We start from the raw sequence: 22062 nt of genomic DNA, 5'->3' as shown, positions 1-22062 counted from the left end.
AATTAAATGTTGACAAAATGTTTTTGTAGTTTTGTTATTGAGAGGCTTTTCACTAAGTTTGTCTTTTTTTTTCCCAGCTCATAAATGTGTCTTTTCTGCAGAACTGAATGGCATTTGTTGCTTCTTCAGCTTTTTGAACGTTATTTGGGAGGTAGGTGTGATATAGGGAAACTCTTTGAAACTCCATTAGCAGATCAGATACCTGTTTGGTTGGATTATCACTGAGCAAGTTAGTAATTTATCTGTGAGTCATGTTATCATGTCTGTAAATAAGGATAATTATTTTAACCTTCTTTGTGGAAGACTCTCTCTACTGAAGAAGCTGACTTCATGAAACACAGTTATTATCATTCTTACTTGTTAAGTAATTGGTGCTCTGCCTTGGATAAAAATGACTTCATCTGCATGAGAACATGAAAAAAAGACTTGAAGACCTTCAATATTCAGCTCTTCCAAATCCCAACTTCAAAGCCCTGGCTGGACCATTGAGATGTGAACGTTACTAAGTATGAAACACAAAGAAAGAAGAAAAAAAGAAACAAAACAAAACAAAAAAAAAAAACGCCTCACCTCAGTTCAAGTCAAAGCACTTTTCTAAGCCATCTTAATGTTTAATGTTCAACTCTCACTTTATCCAAGACAGACTGTTAGCCCAAGTGATCTTCAAAACAGGATTTACCTGTCACTCTGAACAGACTTCGAAGGAATGCTGGTCTTGTCTGTCCCTTTACCACCAAAATTCTCATTTAGATTTCTCAAGTTCTTGTCTCCATGAAAACTGAAATACCATAGCTATTCTACATCCTAGCAGTAATGCCTAGTAACCCTCTTGAGGTTTACTAAGTCTAGACAGAAAAGGTGTGAGGTAAAGTTTCACTCTGTGCCCTTGCATTAGACCCCTAACAATTCCCTTCATAAAGTTCAACAATAGAAATCTGATTTCAGATCTCAGGTAATCAGCAACATGTACTGGCCATGCAGCACGATCTACTGAGTAGATAGATGGTAAAAAAAAAAGAAGTAATACATAGCATACATGTATTTAGCTTCTCATCTTGGATATTCCTTCCTGAAGTACACCTCAGAGATCACACCTATTCAGTGAAAAAAGGGAAATGAAGGAAATACTGTAAAGAACTCTGCATGTCTGATGTGAGAAAGCTGAGTAGCTAGTGACCAACCAAACGAAATAAATTGATGGCAAAAGTCCAGGTCTTACAGGACAGGTGTCTAATCACACAATTTAAACATACATACACACACAGAGTACTAATTGGCACCCAAGTCAGCAGTTTCACATGGGAGGCCAAGAATTTAATCAACCATGGGAAATAAACTAACCTCAAGCTTAGAAATGACTCCTACACAACATGATTGAAATACTGCATGTTAATAATAGGTAGCAGTGTTGCATTAGTTGCATTTGTTCCACAACAAAACAACTGCTTTTGTCTCAACAATTTTCAGTTAGAGAATAAGAGCACATGTAATTAGCACACTCATTTGGGGTTAGAGAAACCTTCACTCCAGTAGCCAAAACTTATTGCATGACCCTAGGAAAGCCATTTTTTTTCCCCAAGAAGCTCAGATCCTTACCCTACCTAAATGAAATGATTATTCAAACCAGAAAAATTAGGTTCTTGGAACAGTTTTGAGTATCCCACTATATGGCATTCTCTGCTAATCACAGGTGACAGTTGTTTCCTAGTTCATGGATATGAAGGTAGCTAAGAATGCAGATAACAACAATGCATTCAAGTGCTACCTTGATGGGAACAGTATGAATCCCTTACAGGCATTCAGAACATTTTAAATCATGATTAAATCACTATCAAGAACACATACTTTGCCAAAAGGTGATCTAGAATCTTATTTCAAAACATAGTAGGGCATTTTATGACACAGAGATCAGCTTAGTGCAGGATTTTTGTCGCTAATTTTGTAAGAGTCATCTATGACACTGTGATAGATTCCCATCCTGCATGTTTACCTTCCCAACTAATAATTCATCATGCCTTTGGCAGTCAGCTTGCCTAGCCATGGACTACTATGGAATAGAGCTATGTGTATGCCACAGGACTGTCCATTGGTAACAGGAACAGAAGTAGTGCACGGGAGATGGAAAGTTTATTTCGTGATTAAAACATTGCTGAATAAAAATTGGTAGGAAGTTATATTGTTTGATGGGTCTTGTCAACTAAACATTTTCAGATAAGAATGTACACTGCTTTTGGAAACAAACACTATTCTGCATGGCATTAAGAAATGTATTGTAAAAAATTGTCAACAACTGTGTTTTCTTTTCATAATTTAGATAAAATTGATCATAAGCAATGACTCGAAAACTGAGAAGGGATTCCCTCAGACACTTTCTCTAGACATTCAAGATCAAACAAGATTTATGTTTTTTTTTTTTTTAAATAACATTAATGACTAAAAGCTAATAGCACAAGTAAAGACTTGATATCAAAATATGTTGCCATCACATATGTCAAAGGGCACCTTCTTTGAATCATGACAGCACAGTTCAGCCCAAACCTTACAGAAAGACTGTATCACACATTGGTAGAAAAATAAGAGCAGTTTCTTCAGATGGTTGTATTTAAATATTTACTTGGAACCAGCATTCTAAAAATTGCTCATGCTAATTATTCCAAAAGCACAGCACCAATATATTAAATTGGAAATTCTGTGTATTTGAGGTTTCAGTTAAAACTATTAATTGTGAGCAGCCTAAGACTGTCAGCTTTCATTACTTCATATGTATTCATCATTTAAGTTACAGTTCATAAATCACACCATAATCTTAAATGATTTGAAGTTATTTTGCAAATACAGGTTTTTTTTCCTCCCTATTTAGTTAAATGGGAATAATAAAAATAAGGAATTCAGCCTTTTAGGAAATAAATGTCAAGTCTGACAGTAGTTGCAGGGTTCATAGCTGAGACAGACTACTTGCAAAATTGGAAGAAAGAATAAAGAGCAGAGGCACGGCAATAACAGTACTGGATGCAACTAAAAGAAAATAGCTTTCAGTTGATGTGCAACTGTATGATTATATTCCCACCATCAGTCAAATCCAATCCCTTCTGCAGATGTTTGTACTTTTCTCTCCTGTTTGGCTATTATGGTTCATTATGTTGAGGGACTAAACTGATTGAAATTTTCATTGAGATGACTGCTGCAGTAAAATGCGTAAAAGGAAAAAGAAATGGAATGCAGGGAGGGCAGGAGGAGAGGGAGTTTTTTTTTTATCACGCAGTAACTGGTTGCTGTATCAGAAACAGTGCAAAAGAATGGGTGGGGAAGGCTAAATGCATGGCTTTTTAAGACAACAATAAATCATACGCCATATATAGGCCAAAAATGAAAGAGGCTCTGTGTTCAGATGTAAACTTCTGGCAAGACATGGTTTGTTGTCAGGTTCCCAGACACAAAATAGGCACTCTGTTCATTTAGCATGAAGCCCTGCAAGAAGCAGGGAGCTCCGGAGACTCTTGGCTCTTCTCAGTCTCATTAGGTCTGCATATTAATGACTTGCAGCAATATAAAGGGGCCCTGTAGCAGCCTCCCCTTCCCCCTGGTTCCTGGGTTTCCCATCATTAAGGGAACAGTGACTATAGCAGAAGGAAAATAGAGGATACTAACATGCAGGAGATGCTGCACTGCTATGACAGCACTGAGTTCCTTGCCCTGAAATCTTTTAAAGACAGGGGTCAGGAAAAAAAAAAAAATAATAAAAACAACACACTACCAACAACAACAACAAATAAAAACAGGAAAACTGGAGGAACTCAGGCAGTATTTTGTATGACATACTGGTAGCAAATCCTGATACATGACAGAGAATAGAAGAAACAAGGGGAAAGAATCACTGTGTTGAATCACTGAATCAAGACATACCAGACCTTTGGAAGCTGCAGTAGAGAGGAAAGGAAAAGCATTTGTGGCTAAAATGCAGTATGAGGGCAAGAATGAATTCCAGTGCATAGAATCTAAACAAAAAATGTCCCTTTCAAAGGAATCTGACAGTAAGAGAGCAAAGACAGCAAGCTATACACATAGGAATAGCACTGCAATGCATACAGTTCCTAAATGATTCAAATCACAGCTATATCATTATCTCTTAAAGCATTTATTTCCTTTGTTTGGGTTGAAAGAAACGTATTTAAGAATACCCTGGCCTTATTAGCATGGAGATCACTTATATTATACAGTTCATTAATTTGAATTAAAAAACAGTCCTCTAAAAATGCTAAGGTATTACACATTCAGAACACCCAATGCGTCTCCAGCCTCTCTGAGCAAAAATCCTCAGAGTCTGGCTGTCATTCAGTCAGCTGGTTCATTCTTTCCCCTGGGAACTCCCCTTGCACTTCACGCTGCCATGCCAGCTGAAGTGCCTACTAAACAGAGTTGCCTCGTGCATTGAAATCTACAGTTGAGGGGGGGGAAAAAAACTAACCCATAATAAAATGTACAAGAACTTTGGTTTTACTTGCAAGAAGTTTTGCTACAGCAGTGACGTAGAATGACACACCCCAAACCTCCAAGATCAAATGAATTAAGTTCTGCCCCTTGAATACACAGTGTTCAAAATTGTCTCCTTGTTTAGATCACCATAATGGCAAGCTGACCTCAACCCAGCCTTCCATGCAATATGCTTATGTGATTTTGTGCCACTCACATTTTACATTCCCACAGGTAACTCTTCCTTCTAGTCTCCCTACTTACAGATTGACTGTTTCCACTTTCTTATCAGACTTACCAGAGGATTGACCTCGATTAGTGGCATCATGATCACTGTCTCCTTGCTCACTGTCTCCATGACCACTGTCCTTAGAGCTTACTATGTCTGCTTCCTGGAATGCAGAACTAGACACAGAAACATCTTTACATTAGAATAAACATTAAAGAGGAACTCATAAAACATTCTTCTGCCATCACATGGCCAAACAAGGTGCTGCAGTCACTCACCCCTGCCTTGTACCTCTGCAGAGCAGCACAGCTCTGCCCATCATGAACAAAACTTGCCTTTTCAGACATAGGTAGCCTAGCCCAAACAGCCAGCAGGCATTGCCACTCTGTCTGTTTTTCATGTAATTGCTATAAATTGGGCATCACTGATGTAAGCTGGATGGCAAAACTTTGACTTACAGAGGCCAATGTTGTAAGGAAGACTCTATGGAAGGATTAATAAGTATTTAAAGGATGTTTTAGACTAATAAAACATGAGATTTTGTTTTCTTTTCAGATGACTTTGAGACCAATTCAAAAAAGCAGTAATTCATACTCATTTACTTGACAGCGTTTTATTTCATATGTCTACATACATCCATTTTCCCACTGCTTTGCTACTGTTTTACATCTGCAGTGAACACATTTCTGCATCCCATTCACACTTGCTAAAGCATGCATTATGAAAACATGACTAAGGAGCTCATACCTGTTTACCCGTCGGGGTCTGTCAACTAGATAACTGAGCTCAGCACGCTGATGTTTCGTCTAGGAGAAAAAAATATATGGAGAAATATTTGAACACTTGGTATTTCTGTAACCAACATCAGAAAACGCACAAGAGCAGCTCTTCATATTCACTGCAAATGGTAATGTTTAACTGCAAGTAGGCCTACACAGTCTATTTCTGGGATGTATGAAGAAATAAAAACAGCCAAATAATCTTCTTCACACATACGGGAAAGCGTGAGGGATTTTTTCCCCCCCAAGTTCTTTGGGATGAGATTCTGACACGTTTTCTCACAGTGCATGCTGTCAAGCATCACAAGGACTCCCACAAAAATCAGCCAAACTATTTCTAGAGTTGTGTACCACTTGCTCTGAGACAAAACTTATTGTAATCTGGTTTTCAGCCCGTTTTCAATTCTAGAATATAAAAATAGGGAGAGACAATATCGTTACTGCACAGTAAGGAAGAAAATACATCAAGACAGCCTTGACTCCTCGGAACGGCAACAGAAGGAAGAGCTTTACAGACATTTTGAGGGAAAGTCAATGTTAAAAGCCAATATGAGACACTGCACCGCAGAACTTATCCAGCTTTAGAAAATATCATGCAAACCGCGTCAGCCAGCCTGGACAGAGTTCAGGTTTCAGTATTCACATTAAGAGAGTTTTGTTTCCTGCAGCACACAAGCAGAGAGCCACCAATAGCATGTAGGAGCTAACACAGAGAAACGATTAACAGGAGAGCATTATGACAGCCATACGCTGGGACAGAAATTCTCTACACACTGGGCAACACAACACAGACAACGTGTTTAACGAGAGGAAACTGTAAATCTCTGCGTATGATTTCACGGCAAGTCTTTCATGATGCTTTTCTTTGCAAACAAGGCTTTCAGTTACAAAGCGAGGGAGGAAAGAAGAGTCAATTAATAGGCCCTAATTCACACATTAATTAAAGCTCCTGCTAACTGCAGAGATTTTCACGCTCCCAGAAGGGGGTTCCCCCGTAGCCTTTCTCACACATGCTAAGGTTCCAGGGGGGAGTGTTGGGGGAGGAGACGTGGGAGGAAAGCGCAGTTTTAAGAAACTCAGAAGCGCTTGCAGCCAATGGCTCGGAGAGCCCCAGCGCTGCTCTACAGGGGCGGGGGCCGGCCCGACCGAGTCGCCCTTCGGTGCGGGGGCTCCCGGCCCTCACGCCTCCCTCTCCTGCAGCCGGCAGGTGAACGAGGAGGCGGGCGAAGCGCCTTCCCCGCACGGCAGCGGCTTCGTTGGCCGACGCGGGAGAGCAGCGGCGCGGGGCAGCGGTGCGGCCGGCGCCCGAGGGTCCCCCAACGGCCGCCAAGGACCCGGCGCGCGGCCCGGCCTTACCTCGCTGGACAGGATGCTGCCGTTGGAGATGATGTCGGGCTGCTGGTCGGCGTAGCCGGTCACGATGGCCCCGCAAGGGTTGTGTTCGGCGTCGGTGCTGCGGGAGGGGCTGCAGGGTTTGAGGAACATCAGGTCGGTCTTGGCGGACTCGGGAGTGAGGCAGACCTGGTAGCAGTAGTTCTGGTTGTGGTGGTGGGAGCCGAAGCTGCCCGACTCCTCCACCGGCACCTGCGCCGGGTTGCTGGGCGCGTTGGAGCTCTGCACCAGCATGATGTCCGACTTGCTGAGTTTCTTCTTGCGGGCTCGCGCTTGGCGGCTGCAGCAGGGGCAGCAGCAGCAGCAGCCCAGGCAGCAGTCGCTGGCCAGGCAGGTGTAGATGTTGAGCTTCTTCTCCTTTTGGCAGCGCACGGCCAGCACGATCATGGCCAGCAGGAAGATGAAGGAGACGGAGCCCAGGGCGATGATGAGGATGAGGGTGAGGTCGAGCGAAGTGTCTCCCCCGGAGCGGCTGGGCCGATGCTCTCCGCCGCCTCCGCCGCCCCCCGCGCCCACCCCCGCGCCCAGCGCTCCGCCGCCGCCGCCGCCGCCGGGCCGCTCGGCCGCGCCGTCCACCAGCACCACCTGGATGGCGGCGGTGGAGGAGAGCGGCGGCTGCCCGTGGTCGCGCACTTCGACCACCAGCTCGTAGGGCCGCTGAGGGTCGCGCTTGGCCGGCACTCTGCGCGCCGTCCGCAGCTCGCCCGTTCGCCAGTCCATGCGGAAGAGGCTGGCCTCGTTGCCCCGCACGATACTGTAGGTGAGGCGGGCGTTGTCGCCGTCGTCGGCGTCCACCGCCGCCACGCGGCTGACCAGGTAGCCCGGCTCGGCGCCGCGCGGCAGCACCTCCCGCGCCGGGGTGCCGTTGCGGCCGGGCAGCGGGCTGACGATGGCGGGAGCGTTGTCGTTCTGGTCCACGACGATGATATTGACGGTGGCGTTGCCGGCCAGCGGCTGCGGCTCCTCTCCGGCGTCGCGAGCCTCCACCTGGAAGCTGAACTCCTTGAGCTGCTCGTAGTCGAAGGAGCGGAGCGCGTAGAGGAAGCCGTTCTCGGAGTTGATGGAGACGTAGGTGAAGACGGACATGCCCTGGATCTGACTCTCAAGGATAGAGTAGGCGAGCTGGGCGTTGGCGCCCTGGTCCCGGTCGGTGGCGCTGACGGCGTAGATGTAGGCGCCGGGCACGTTGTTCTCGCTCACGTACACCTGGTAGACGGGCTGGCTGAAGCGCGGAGCGTTGTCGTTCACGTCGCTCACCCGCACCTGGATGGACTTGCTGGTGCTGAGCGGCGGCTCGCCGCGGTCCCGAGCCACTACGGTCAGCGTGTAGGCGTCGCCGCCCGGCTGCTCGCGGTCCAGCGGCCCCTCGGTGACGATGGTGTAGTAGTTTTTGAACGAGCTCTTGAGGCGGAAGGGCGCGTCGCCCTGCAGCAGCTCGCACTGCACCTGCCCGTTCTCCTCCGAGTCGCGGTCCGAGACGCTGAAGAGGGCCACCACGGTGCCCGGCGCCGCCGCCTCGCTCACCGCCTCCTTCACGGTGGAGAAGCTGATCTCGGGCGCGTTGTCGTTGGCGTCCAGCACCCGCACCAGCACCTTACAGTGCGCCGGCACGGCGTTGGGCCCCAGGTCCTTCGCTTGCACGTACACCTGGTACACGCTGCTCTCCTCGTAGTCCAGCTCGCCGCTCACCTCCAGGCGCCCGGTGCGCGGCGCGATGCCGAAGAGCTCCCGTGCGCGGGCCGATATGTGGCTGCTGAAGGAGTAGATGACCTCGCCGTTCTGCCCCTCGTCGGGGTCGCTGGCGTTGAGCTGCAGCACCAGCGTGCCCGGCGGCGAATTCTCCGGCAGCGATACGGTGTAGACGGGCTGCTCGAAGGCGGGGACGTTGTCGTTGGAGTCCAGCACCCTGATGGTGAGCAGGGCGGTACCGGTACGCTGCTGGGGCTGCCCGCCGTCCACCGCAGTCAGCACGTAGCGGTGCACCGCCTGCTGCTCGCGGTCCAGCGGCTTGTCCAGCACCAGCTCGGCGAAGCGGTTGCCGTCGCCCTGCGTCTGCACGTCGAGTGAAAAGTAGCTGTTGGGAGTGATCTCGTAGGTGCGCAGAGAGTTGGTGCCCACGTCGGGGTCGAAGGCGCTCTCCAGGGGGAAGCGGGTGCCCGGCGTGGCGCTCTCCGAGATCTCCACGGTGAGGTCGGGTTCGGGGAAGGAGGGTGGGTTGTCGTTGATGTCCAGCACCTCGATCTCCACCCGGAACAGCTCGAGGGGGTTCTCCAGGAAGACCTCCAGGTGCAGCAGGCAGGAGGGGCTCTGCTTGCAGATCTGCTCGCGGTCGATCTTCTCGTTCACGTAGAGCACCCCGGTTTCCAGGTTGAGTTCCAAGTAAGGGCTGCGGGAGTTGGACGCCGTCTGAAAGCGGCGAGCCGAAAGTTTTGTAATGTCCAAGCCCAGGTCTTCGGCGATATTCCCCACGAACGTGCCATGCTCCTGTTCTTCCTGCACCGTGTAATGGAGCTGGCCGAGGGCCCCCTCCAGCATCCAGAGCGAGGCAAAGAGGAATAGCACGATCATCTCCAACGGGGAAAGAGATCCCCCCTCCCCAACGCCACCTCTTCTTCCTTTTCCAAAAGCCTCCACCACCTCCTCCTCCGAAAGCACACAGCACAGTGCGTGCGCCTGTGTGTGGATGTGTGTGCGCGACTCTGTGTGTGTGTGTGTGTGTGTGTGTGTGTGTGTCCGCGCCTGCGAGCGTGTGGCGAGAGAGGGAGCGGGGAGGGGGAAGGAAGGGGGGCTCCGGCTTAGAGGGGGGGGGAGTGCGCTAGGTATTATTTCTTCTGAATCATGTCAAGATTTTTTTCACCCCCATCTCCCTCCTATTTGTTACGAGTATTATTGTTTCACACGCTGACCAAATGAAGAAGAAAGGCGTCCCCACTTCATCTGTGATCTTCGAAATCAATGGCCAACTAATAATAGCTATTAGCTGCCCGCATCTACAGACACACAGTAGCCCGCTTTTATTTATTCCGAGAGTCTTGGCACTGCACCGCGGCAGCAACAGCGGCGGCAGCAGCAGCAAATCCCAGGGAAGAAATTTTTGTATTTCAGGATTGTCCTCGGTTTGTCTTCCTGGTGGGAGCCGGAGGGGGAGAAGCTGCTGGCGGAGCCGGTGGACATGCCCTCTTCGGAGGCGAGAAAAAGGCAGAAAATCGCGAAATTTAAAAAAAAAAAAAAAAAAAAAAAAAAAAAAAAAATTATAACCCGCAAAAACGTTTCATATAAAAAACGGCAAAGAACAGCTTCTCTACCCAAACTTTCATTCCCTGATTTCTCTGGGATTTCCTCTTTTTATGTCAAGATCTTAGATTTTTCTCTCTTCTATCAACAGTCTTTTTCTTCTTTTATTGCTATTATTACGTTCATCATCATCACTCTGCGTTTTATGGACGTGCCGATCAGTTTTGCTTTTTTTTTTTTCCTCTCTTGCTGCTTTTGCGCCTAACCCCTCTCTTTGCTTGCTGCTGCTGCTGCTGCTGCTGCTGCTGCTGCTGCTGCTGCTGCTGCTGCCGCCGCCGCCGCCGCTCTCCTCCCGTCCCGGCTCCAGCCCGGCTCCGCTCCTCTGATCTCTGCCGGCAGTTTCTGAGCTCGGAGCGCTCGGCTTTGCTGTTTTTGCGCAGCGCTCGGCTCCTGCCAACCAATCGGCTGGCAGCAACGCCCCCGGGGGCGGCACCCTATTGGCCGCGCCGCACGTCAGGTTGGCTGCATCAGAGGCGGGTAGGCAGGCAGGCGAAGCAGCGCAGGCAGTGCGGGCAGGCAAAGCGGGCAGCGTAGGCAGGCAGGCAGGCAGGCAGGCAGGCAGGCAGGGGAGACAGGGCGGGCAGCGCGGGCAGCGCGGGCGGATGGACGAGCAGGCAAGCAGACAGCTATCTACCTACCTACTTGCCTATCTATGTAACCAGGCAGCTATTCACCTGGCGCAGTAAGGGAAATCACTGCTCGTCATCAGCGCGCACGCACGGCTAATGATAAACAGCCATCTCCTTAGAGAGGGAGTTTCCACCAGCCACCAACTTTCCTTTCCGAGCGCGGCAGCGTTGTTAGGAAAACCGTAAACAAAGGGAAACTTGAGAAAATGCCTCCCCCTCTCCCCTCCCCTTGGGCTGCCTTAGCTAATTAGTTTGTGTAACAGTGGAGAAAGCGCGACTTTCCTTCCATCCGCGCTGTGTTTCCAGCTCCGTCCAATCCCAGGTGCCACGGCCCCGTGCCTTTTTCCCCCGCTTTATCTGTGGAATTTCCCCTCGCGGAACAGAAACGGGTGCGGGTGGGATGGAAAGGAGCCCCGTGCCTCACGGGGAAAGGGCAGCGCCTCGCTCTGTGTGTGCTCGGTAGGGCAGCGAGAGGCGGCGAACCGAGAGCCGCGATTTGCTCGTTTCCCAGCGAGCGGCTCCATTCCGGGCAGCGCTGTCCGCGGCGTTCCCTGTGCCGCTGCGTGGATTCCGCCGAGGGCTGTGGACGGGACTGCTCCGGTGCTGCGCTCCGCGGCTCAAAGCCCTCCTCGTGGCACCCAGACAGCGCCAAATAAAGTCGCTCCTTCCACCGGAGGCTGTCCGGGTTCGGGCAGAGGGTAGGAGGCAGAGCGGGGCGGTGCTGGTGTCCCTGACGAGTTCCGTTACGGTCCGGACCGTGCGTTACCTCAAGTTACATCCTGTAACGTTACAAAAAAAAAAAAAAAAAAAAAAAAAAAAAAAAAAAAGAACAGACTATTACATGTAATTCTCCCCTCCAATAAATGTTTTATTGTTTCTGAAGGACATAACTCAGAGCGGTGACCCCGACCCAGCCGGGGCAGCGAGCGCTCTCCGCGCACACTGCGCTGCTCTCCGCACTTTCCGTTGCGGTCGCACAGCAACGCGTCACTCCCCGCACAGCAGACGCATCCCCGCGGCCCTGGGGAGCGATGGGGCCGCGTGGAAGCGAACCGCGGGCAGAGCAGCCGCCGGCAGCTGCGTGACCCCGGCGTCACGCCCGGCGCGGGGACGCGGCGGTTGGCAGCGGGACGCGCCGGGCGATGACAGCCGCTCACGGCCTCCGGGATCCCGCGGGGCACAGCGCGTTGGGGGCGGAGGGCTCCGCGTCCTGCGCGACGGCCGTTGGCGGAGCCCTCCCAGCGGCCAGCGGCCACCCCCGCGCCGCCGCCGGCCCGGCCGCAATCGCGGGCATTGGGCGCCCCCCAGCGGCGGCAGCGCCGCACTGCGCCTCCCAGCCCCGCCCGCCGGCCCCGCGGGGGGAAGCGGGGGGCCCGGCCTTTCGCTCCCCGCGGCGCTTCGCCCCGTCCCCTCCCTGCCCGCTGCGGGCGGGGGCGCACGTCGCTCTGCCGACAGTCAGGAGCTGCCGGGCGCCGGCTGCTACTCCAGGCCCGCGGTGGCGAAGGAGACGAGTGAAGCGGGTGCGGAAAGGCAGCGGCCGGGAGCGGGGAACCGTCGGTGCGCTGCGCTCCCGAGCGCCACGCTGCCCTCGCAACCCCGGCCGGCGTTTGCCGTACATCGGCTTTCCTCGGGAAAAGCCGGCGGCCGCGGGCGGGAGGTGCGGGGCCGCCGCTCAACAGCCGCAGACGGGGGTGCGGCTCGGAGCCCTTGGCACACTGCGGCCGGGCGTCACCCACGCTTGGGGCGGGGGCGACGGGACTCGACCGGCAGCGGCCGTCGAGGAAATCGGGACCGAGGTGAGGGCGGCCGGCAGGGCACGATGCTCGGATCAGATAGATGCATATCTATGCCTCTATGCGCGGTGCAAACAGCCCCGCTCCCGCCGCCCTCAGCTGGCGCTGCCGCGGGGCTCCGGCTGCGGCCGCAGCTCGGCGCTCAGACCCCCGCCCGCTCCCCGGGCGCCTCCATTTTGTGGGTGCGCTCCTCTGCCGCTCGTCGGGCCGCGCCGTGTTAAACCCCGAGCGGTGAATTAAAAGCGCCGCTGATCTGAGGCAGCCCTCTAATGCGGAATGACAAATTGCATTTGGGCGATAACATGAACGAGAAAATGATTTATGGATTTTTGCGACGGTCTGAGCAAATGAAGGCGACGTGAATTATACATCCTAATGTGCAGTATATCATTTTCTAATAACACTGCTTTAGTTCTAATGCTCTACGCCGCTCTCTTCGATAGGGGGTATTGATTAAATGAAAATTCAGAGGGCTATCTTTAAACTGGGTGCGTATCTGCTGCAGGCACCGGCCGAGGTTTGTGTGTTTACCCATCGCTAACACAGACAGCTGCCACCGGACCTCTGGCACCGCTGCTTTCAGCTTTTCTATCTGTCATCGTTTAATTTGTCAGTTTCTTCACCAAATGAAGAGAGATCTCTCGTATCGCCACGCTTCACCCCGTGCTGCGGTCCAGAGATGTAAATAGATGGCATCAGGTTTGTATACCCGTGGTGCAGGCAGGGATGGTAGCACCTTAGGAAGCCCTGCTCTCTGCCAGCATCCTCAGGTGCCTCCTTGGCATTCCAACGGCAGTGGCTGCCAGGGGGGGCATTTTTCTCGTGGAGAACATACAATAAATAATGCTCTTGCTCAACCAGGACTTTGCTAGCATCTCTTTTTACTGTATTGCACTGAATTTCTTAAACAGAAGAAACTTCTCGTTTAACTCATGCACAGTGGGAGTAAAGCAGCTTGAAAAGATGAGTGCATGTGCACAAGGGGTGAGAATAGCTGTCACTCATGAGGTGGCTGAGCCCCAGATTCAGCTTCATTACAGTGCCCCAAGCCCAAGGCTTCCAGCCTCACAGACACATTCTCTTGCCCTTCAACACAGGGCAGTGATTGATGAAGTGATAGCGACACGAGCAATGAATATTCCCAATTATTTCAGTGGTCCCTAGGCTAAAATCTTGACACTAAGGACAAGCAAAACCTGCACTCGTTTGAATTGGTTTAAAACAGAGATGGGGAAGATGAGGTAGAGGATTTTTGCATTCGTTTTGGGGTTAACTGATTATTTTTCATTACCCAATTACATTATTTCAGTTGTTTTAGAACAAAAAGAGTCACATAGGTCAGAAATGCCCAAGTGCTGTATTTTGCATTGAGCAAATGCTTTCCTAACGTGGTTTGCAGAGTAGAATGCAGCTCCCAACTGTTTATTTCAGTTATCAAAATGAAGTTTGGGTATTGGCCTTTGTCTGAGAAACATTGTGGCCTCTTTACTGTCTCTGTGTTAAAAACACTGAGAATGGTGGATTTTCCCCCCTCTTCTCTCCTCTAATCTTAGATTGCTATTGCTTTGTGTAATTTTAGTTACCTGGGTTTTAGAAAATATATACAAACCCTACCCAGGACCCCTTTCAGAGAATAACAGCTCTTAGTGCCAGAAAGATTACTGGAATCAATGATGTGATTAGGACTGTAAATAAGATCTAAAAGATGTCACCATTAGAAAAAGCCTGCTCTGCTAACTGGAAGATGTGTATGTGTTACTGAAAGGGCCATAGGATGAAAATCCTGCTTCAAACAGAGGTCGATACTGCACAATTTCAGAAATTAACTAAGAGGCCTGATTAAGGTTATTTGTGTCAGAGGGAAAGGTTCACTGCCACCACTCCCTCAATGGATTTCTTTCTTAATTGCCAATGAGGAGACAAAACAGGAAGGCTACCCCATTTGGCTAATCAATAAAAAAGCCTGCCTTCATGTTTGCCTGAGGAGCTCTCCTTGGGTCAGATCAATACACAGCCACCAAAGTTCTCACAGAGGTCACCAGCAATCGAGACATTCTCTGATGGCTTTTAAACAACACCAGAGCCAAGCATCTGCTGCGAGCTTGTAGATGTAAGCAGAATTGGAGCTACAGTGTTAATCATCATCCTCATGCTTATGGGAGGACTCCTAGTGATAAAAACAACTCGTTGTATTTATGACCTTAGACAGCTGTTTTAATAAATGAAGACAAAGTATTACTCCATTACACACTCCGTACTGTGCCAGTGATCAGATCTGATCTCCAGAAGGTGCTGGGAGTTTTTGTAAGTAAGGATTACAGTGGATACACTGCAGTCCGGAATGGAGTTGCAGTGGGTGCATGCTTTAGGGATTTAAGGCCAGCTTCTGCTTCCTTTTGTTTGTTCCTGAGCATTCGTACAGATTTCAAGGTGACAGCTCAAGCAGCAAGAGGCTGCTCAGCATCATGCAGTAAGTGGGTATAGTCCATTTCTCCTATCCCACTTTCTCCAGCTTTCAAACAGTTTTATTATCATGTCTATTAGAAATAACGCCAGCCTGCTTTAATGACTCGTGGTCTTAGCTGATACAGACCTGTGTTGAGATAACTACAACAACAAACCAAACCAAACCCTCTGATATTCCATAGTTAAGCTCTCAACATTTTCCTGTCACCGGGCATTATTAGAGCAACCATATCAGAGCACCTGAAGTCCTGGTCACTTCAGAGCACTCACTTCTGCATGACTGGCTTATGCTAACTACATGGGGTCCAATTCCTATAAGCTTGCCTCATGTTGTGTTATTTTTTATCTGTTCTCTACATGATGGGAAATCTGACTATATTGAATTTATTTTTATGGTAACATTACAGGTTCACTGTAAACCCATGGAAATCACATTACAGAAGGCAATCAGTTTAAAGCACATACTCCGTTTAATTCATCTATTTACTTGCAGTAGGGAGACAATGTCCCCGCATCTAACTTACCTGATGAAGATGTTTCCTAGAAAATTCTTCAATAAGGCAAATTATCTATCATTTAACTAGAATTTTCAGAAATGTGTTTTAGTCCATAGGTAGAAACCAGGTATCGCGTGAGCTGAGAATCAAAACATTATCCCCTTTATCAAGGCAGGCATCATCAAGCCCCTATTTTCTGTGTACATCCCTGTCTCTCTGCTATGGTTCAATCAGCTGCATTCATGTTATTTTATTTTTTAATTTTATGGGAATCCAGTTGATGTGTATTCGAATTTAACAAATTCTGCTAAGCTTGAATGATTACTGGTGCAAACGAGGACAAAAGTACAGTGAAAAACTCCGGTAGCTTGAGATACTGTTAAGCTTCTTATTATACACTTGAAGTTGTAGGTAAATATAGCTACTCATGATAAAGAAACTTGTTCTGTTGATTTTCTTTTCAAGGGAAAGTTCAAGCCTTGAACTGAAGTGTGGCTTGTCTTGAGGTTCAGCTTGAAAGCAGTATTTAAGAACGTAGAGATTTTATTCTTATCTTTACAATAGTGTATGTATGATGCTTGACAGAATAAATACAAAAAAACAGGTTCCCCAGAAGCATTTACATTCTTAGGCCTCAGTTTTCTGCACATATAGCCATCAGCACAATTCTTTCCTGAGTAACCTTGCCAGCTACGCAACAGGTAATAATAACACTAACTAGGAAGGGAAAGAAGTAAGATGGGGAAAGCGATGTTAAAATTATTTAATCACTCAAGAAAAGAGTGCACATCTGTATTTTTATAACTATTGTATGTGAAGCCACATGCACTACCAGTGGGTAAGTTTGCATTTTTTCTATATGAATCTTCCCATATGGGAATCTTCCCATAAGACCATACGCTCAGCTGCTTGCCTTTCATCTCTAAGTTGCAGGTGGGCAGTGTTGGCCTTCCCATAGTGCTATTGAAGGGCCCCTGTTTCAATTTTTCGACCTTGAGGAAGTTCCAGCTGTTCAGAAGGGTATCAGAATAACCAAGGAAGATACATTATTTGCCTATGTAAGAAAAATACTGGTGCTCGATTCAAAACTTTTGCCATTCACTCTTCTTTTTGGAAGAGCGAATCGTAGCAGATGGAGGCCTCAAGTGGTTTTTGCCATCCTCAGGAAGATGCATAAAAGCGAGGAGTCCTTAAAAAGCTTCAGTTTACACACTCTGAAGTTTATAAGCTGGTCCTTGAAGAATCTATGCTAGATAGATTCTCTCGCAACCCCTGCTTAGAGCGCAGCCTGCATGGCAACAGCTGTGTGAGTTCATAAGTTCCACACAATTGCTGTGGAGGATGAACACCATTTTTCTCAAAGTAATTATTTCTGGGGTTGTGCAGAGCTGGATATAGATTCAAAGCATGTGTACACTTATCCACACATTTACTACTCCCACTGGTGGAAGGGAACAGGAGAAAGAAGGGAAAAAATGGCACATATAGAGAAAAAAACACGTAGAATGGAAGGAAAGGAAAGTCAAGAGAGCTAAGGCACAGAAAAATAACTAAAAACATATCAATGCAACAAAAGTAGCGAGGGAAAAAATAATAAAATAAACCAAACAAATTACACATGAAAACAAAAGCAACTACATTAATAACATGGCTAAATACCCTACCAGACTTCTTAGCATCCCGAACTATTGCAATCTAACTAAAACTGCTAGCATTCCCTTTCCCCCTTGTTATCAACAGGCTTTAAAGCTGCACAGAAGAGCTCAGAGCTGCTAGCTATCACTTAATTAGGTGAAGTAGGAGTAGCCCATGCTATAGATCTCAACGGTCCGCAGTCTGCTGCTATGGGTGTTGGGGCCTGGTGTTGCTACAGCCGCAGCTTTTCAATTAAGAAATCAAAGCATGACCACGGCTGTTCCAGCAGCGGTCCCTGGGCACCCCAGGGCTGTGCCCTGCTCAGCAGAACCTCACAACGAGGGGCACCGAGTGCTGTGCCTCGCTCAGCAGCACTGGGGAAATCTTATTCCCTAAGTATGAAAGACGCATAATAAATTGATTTTCAAATTGCTCGTGTTGCTGCTCCTCGTGTGCCTGTGCTTTGTGGCTGTCTGCTATTGAAAGATCCCTCCCCTCTGCCCAGCGGTCCTGCAATTTGTTCACTGGAGTGAGGCACTCAGATAGGACCAGAGGTCTGTTCTGGGATAGGGTCTTTCTCAGGACAGCTTCTGTTGGATCAATGCGCACGACGAGCAGTGCTGCGGGTGTTGGATCTGAGCTGGCTGATGCCTGCAGGACTTTAGCCTCTCTGGGTACAGTAGCACGGCACGAGGCACGCAGCACCAAGCAGGAAAAGATGATCTTACAGTTAAATGTCTTGCATGCCCTATGCTGTTGTACGTTAATGTATGCAATGTGTGCCCCACCTCCCCACTTTTGGGAGAGGCTGCAGCACTATCGGCAAGTGTATTTTGACACAAATGCTAACAAAGCACTGGGGTGCGATGAGGGGGTGATTGCTGCTTTATGGGGTATGGGAGGCTGGCATGATTAGCACCAAAGCAGCTTGCAGCCACATGTGACTGTCTCATAATATGCCTACAAGCAAGCTGCTGAATCACACCTGCTTCCTTTAATTCTGGCGTTTTCTCGTTTTGCAGCCTTTGCTATGCAAATCTTTTTGAAGTACCACATGCATATACAATCCTATACATATGGTTATATGTAATTACACAGACCTTGATGTTGAGCTTGGAAAGATGCTGCAAGATGCGTGTGCGTGGGAGAGGGGAGCGCAGCTGCCATGGAGTTCAGCAGGAACAGAGGACCCTGCCTTGAGTCAAAAGCAACCTCTTGGAGTTCCACGCAGGCACAGCTCGGTGCTGCCCGAGCTTGGTCTGAGCTTCCAAACGCCAGCATGTGGCCAGCATCTCTCCCAGCAGCTGTTGCTTCCAGGGGATGATCTGGCACATTTTGCAGCTGGGGGAGGCAGCAGCTGGATTGTAAGCAATCGGTGTAATGCCATGCAAAGAGCTCTGCCCATAAAAGCAGTGATGCAGTGCACTGTTGCATAGTAATCTGCACTGCTGTACGGTTGCGACAGGATTGTTTGTCCCCCAAACACAGAGCAGGAGTCAGTTTGGTGGAGGAAAATGTAACTTGGGCACTGTGATAGCTCTGTACAAGCTGGGCATGAAAGCAAAGGGATTTGCAGAAAAAGAAGGGAAAAGGGGCTGAGACAGGAAAGACTCAAATAGAGGGAAGAGTGAAATGGAAGAATGAAGCATGTAAATGTGATTTAGTGTTGAGTGGGAAGCTCTTGGAAATGTTGTAGGAAAGCCTGGATTTTCTTAGCTTTAAAGAGCATTCAGGAGTTTGCAGGCTTTCACTGATTATCACAGATTCCCGTTACTACAGGACACAGTAAAAGTGAATTCTTGCCTGCAAACAGTGGGGTCAAGAGCAGAGTGGGAATATTTTTTTTAATGATTTACCACCATTACTAGTTGTGTTCTCTCAGAGGCTTTAATTGGGAAAGTCTCATCTGTAATAAGGTGCTAAAAGGTTGTCTGCAGCTCTCCCCTGGAGCTGTAATGTCTGGCTGTAGGGACCCAGGGAGCACTGGTGTCCCACAGTTTTAGTCTGACTGTAGTATCTAAGAAGGATCTGAAGGTGATCAGAAACCATTTGTAACGCTCAGTTTCCTGGGGAGGGAGCAGGGGAGAGGAAAGATACACACTTTTGACCCTTTGCCATGTTTGGCTCAGCACAGAAAGGAACATAGCATAATTAGGAAGGAAGAAGTAACCTTTATGATATTACCAAAGTGCCAATAAATAGCTTCAGAATTGCTGCTCTTATTGCAAAGATAGAAAAGCCAAATAATAGTTGTATACATCGATTTTGCAGTGTAACTATAGGCTTGCAGGGCAGAATTCAGAAGATTTTCACATTATCAAAAGCCTTTATCTACAGAATTGTGTACATAAATTTCTAAATATTAATGCTCCTTTTCTAAATTTCAATAGGTAGTACATATTCTTAACCACTTTGTGTTGTGGTCTCTGGAGGAACATGGAGGATAATGTCTGACTGGTATTCTAATCTGAGATATCACAAAACATTTGGCTAGGAAAAGAAATACGTAACCACAATTTTTTCCTCCTGCCAAAATGACCTTTCTGTGTAAGAATTTGGTTCTGAATATTTCTAGAAGTGTCTGCTGTAATAAAGCAGCTTCCAGATCTTATGTGTTTTCAGGAAAAGGCAAACACAGACATTTGATGTATTACCAAAGATTGCAGCTTGTACTGTTGCTTTGGTAGTGGTGGTGATGTGGAAGAACTGCTTTAATACTCTGTGCCTCGGTCTTTTTATATCTATGTCTGTCTGAATCTTCTATATATATAAATGACACGATGGGTATAATATTATTTCTCCTCTGTGAAACACTTCATTAGATCAGTGAGTAAAAATGGTTTTGTACAGGAACTGCACTTCTCTATCATGTGTGAGCCTAATCTGAGGAGGGCTTTCCAGAAGTCTGCCTACTGAAATGAGGCACAAGTTGAAAAGTCTGCTTTGGATGTTCTAAACACAGAAGTCTGAGAACCTTTTGTAGGAACTCAGCATGGTTTGGCAGTTTGAAAAGGGCAATGTTAGTGGTTTCTGTGCTGCATCAAAAGCATTGTGGCCAAAATGCAGCCTGATATAAAAGTGTTTGGCTCATTCAAAGGTCTTGAAAATATTTAGATAGGTTAATTTTGCAGTGGCAAGGTTTACTGGTTGTCCACTCTATGCTAGTTCATTTATAATATCTATCTTAACTTGGAAGAAGTCAGCTGATGTTCTGTACTGCTTGATTTGCCTAATATGCTAGTAGTGTGATTATACGATTAACCTGAATTTGATCCAGCTTGTTCTTGCTGGATGATCAGATATCACATATATGATCTATCCACTCATGTATAGAAGATGCTAATCACATATTAATGATCTAATAATCCCAGCAGAAGTATTAAAATCTCTTTGAATTAGAACAGAGGTTTCCTTGGTACCATCTGGTCACCAAATGTGACGTTAGGCAATAACAGCTCTCAGTTTGTGAGAGTGGTAGAAAAAGATTTACAAAATGGTTTAACCTTTCCAGCAATAAGAGCATCATAACTTATGCATCTGTTCTGTTGCCATTTAAATAGCTGGAGGTTTTTTGCACTGATTTTTATTTGGAGTAAGATGAGATATTGCTTAGTTTGTCCTTCAAATCTATCTGTGTTTGTCAGCCAGTGGGCAAAAGTACTTTGGTGATGGCACTGTGTGTATTTGTTTGTTTTTCTCTTGCAGGAACAATATGAAGTTGCTTTCTCTGGCACTCTCTGCAAACAGAAGAAGTTTTGCCTGAAATTGGGAATGTTCTGTATCCAACCAGCATATGTTTTAGCTGAAATGTTTTGGAATCATATTCTTTGTGTTTATAATTTGACGCTATATTCAATTTTTAACTTGGCTCTCTAAAGCCTATACATGCACACGCACACATACATGCAAGTGGAAATAAAACTGTTGCAGAACTCAGACTTTGCATTTAGTGAACATGTGAAATTCTGAGGAAAAGCCCATAGGCAGTTAGGACACACTGAAATCCTAGAGCCAGCAACATGGAGAGCCTTTTTTAAAAAGAAAAAGTATGTTATCTTGTCTTTCTATTTTTTGACAAATACATTTTGGGTTGAAATCAAACTGAGGAATAAAATAATAATTAGTTTAACTGCAAGTAATGATACATCTTGGAACGGGAAACCAAACTTCTGTGCCTTCTATTTTCCTTTCTCTTCCTCAGACTAAAGGAATTTGATTAGAGATTGGAACAAAGTGGTTGAAGTTTTCATTTTAATAATTATGGTAAGTAAAGTAAGTAAAAAGAAAGCATGCATTGCTTTTGGATTATCTTTTTATGGAGGTTATAACCAGAGTTGTTTTCTTATAGCTTTAAGCTGAGTTGCCACAAGCACTTATTCTTAACAAAATAAGCATGGGCCAGATCCAGAGTTGTTCAAGCAAATAGCAAGATTTCCAGCAATTTCAGTATTCTTTTGATCAGGCACTTAATCTTCTAGAAAATGCTGGGCTTAAAAGGACTATTGTGTATATGATGCTGACTGCATATAGAGTTTGGAGTTTGAGTTTGTGTCTAATGGAGAAGAGGAAAGAAATTTACTAACAGATTTTCTGTAAGTATTGTTTCACTTCATTTTCATTCTATTCCCTTTCCAGCTGTTTTTGCATAATAAAAGTTCAAGTGACTCCCCTTTAAAAGGTCTGCTTTTGTATTAAGGTATTTAAAATTCAATGTCTTTGTGTCAAAGAGATTTTATGAAAGATCTGTCCAGGCATATCCTGTAATAAACATCTGGAAAAATGCAGGGCTTGCTTAATGGTGGTTGTATAGCAAATATACAGTTTATCTGGCTGGCTTGACTTCAGGATTAACTTTCTGCCACTTTTCTTTTAACTTTC

At 47.1% G+C, this 22062-nt stretch overlaps 1 protein-coding gene across 7 annotated transcripts in view; it reads right to left on the bottom strand.

The window, feature by feature from the left end:
* PCDH10 (protocadherin 10) overlaps positions 1-11387 on the bottom strand; it is a 38556-nt gene extending 27169 nt beyond the window's left edge. For 4 of the 7 annotated variants that reach the window (XM_048942430.1, XM_048942431.1, XM_048942435.1 and 1 more), the window contains exons 1-3: positions 6835-11386; positions 5447-5505; positions 4769-4875 (exon numbers count right to left, since the gene is read on the bottom strand). In XM_048942430.1, the coding sequence (XP_048798387.1) occupies positions 4769-4875; positions 5447-5505; positions 6835-9438 (2770 nt within the window). In that variant the 5' untranslated portion in view covers positions 9439-11386. Of the gene's footprint in view, positions 1-4768; positions 4876-5446; positions 5506-6834 lie in introns of all 7 variants that reach the window. The other 3 variants (XM_048942436.1, XM_048942429.1, XM_048942433.1) reach the window with 2 other exon arrangements.
* Between the last annotated feature and the right edge of the window lie 10675 nt (positions 11388-22062).

This window comes from Lagopus muta, chromosome 4 (genome assembly GCF_023343835.1).
Source record: "Lagopus muta isolate bLagMut1 chromosome 4, bLagMut1 primary, whole genome shotgun sequence".
NCBI lineage: Eukaryota > Metazoa > Chordata > Aves > Galliformes > Phasianidae > Lagopus > Lagopus muta.
This window is presented reverse-complemented; position numbering and strand designations above follow the sequence as displayed.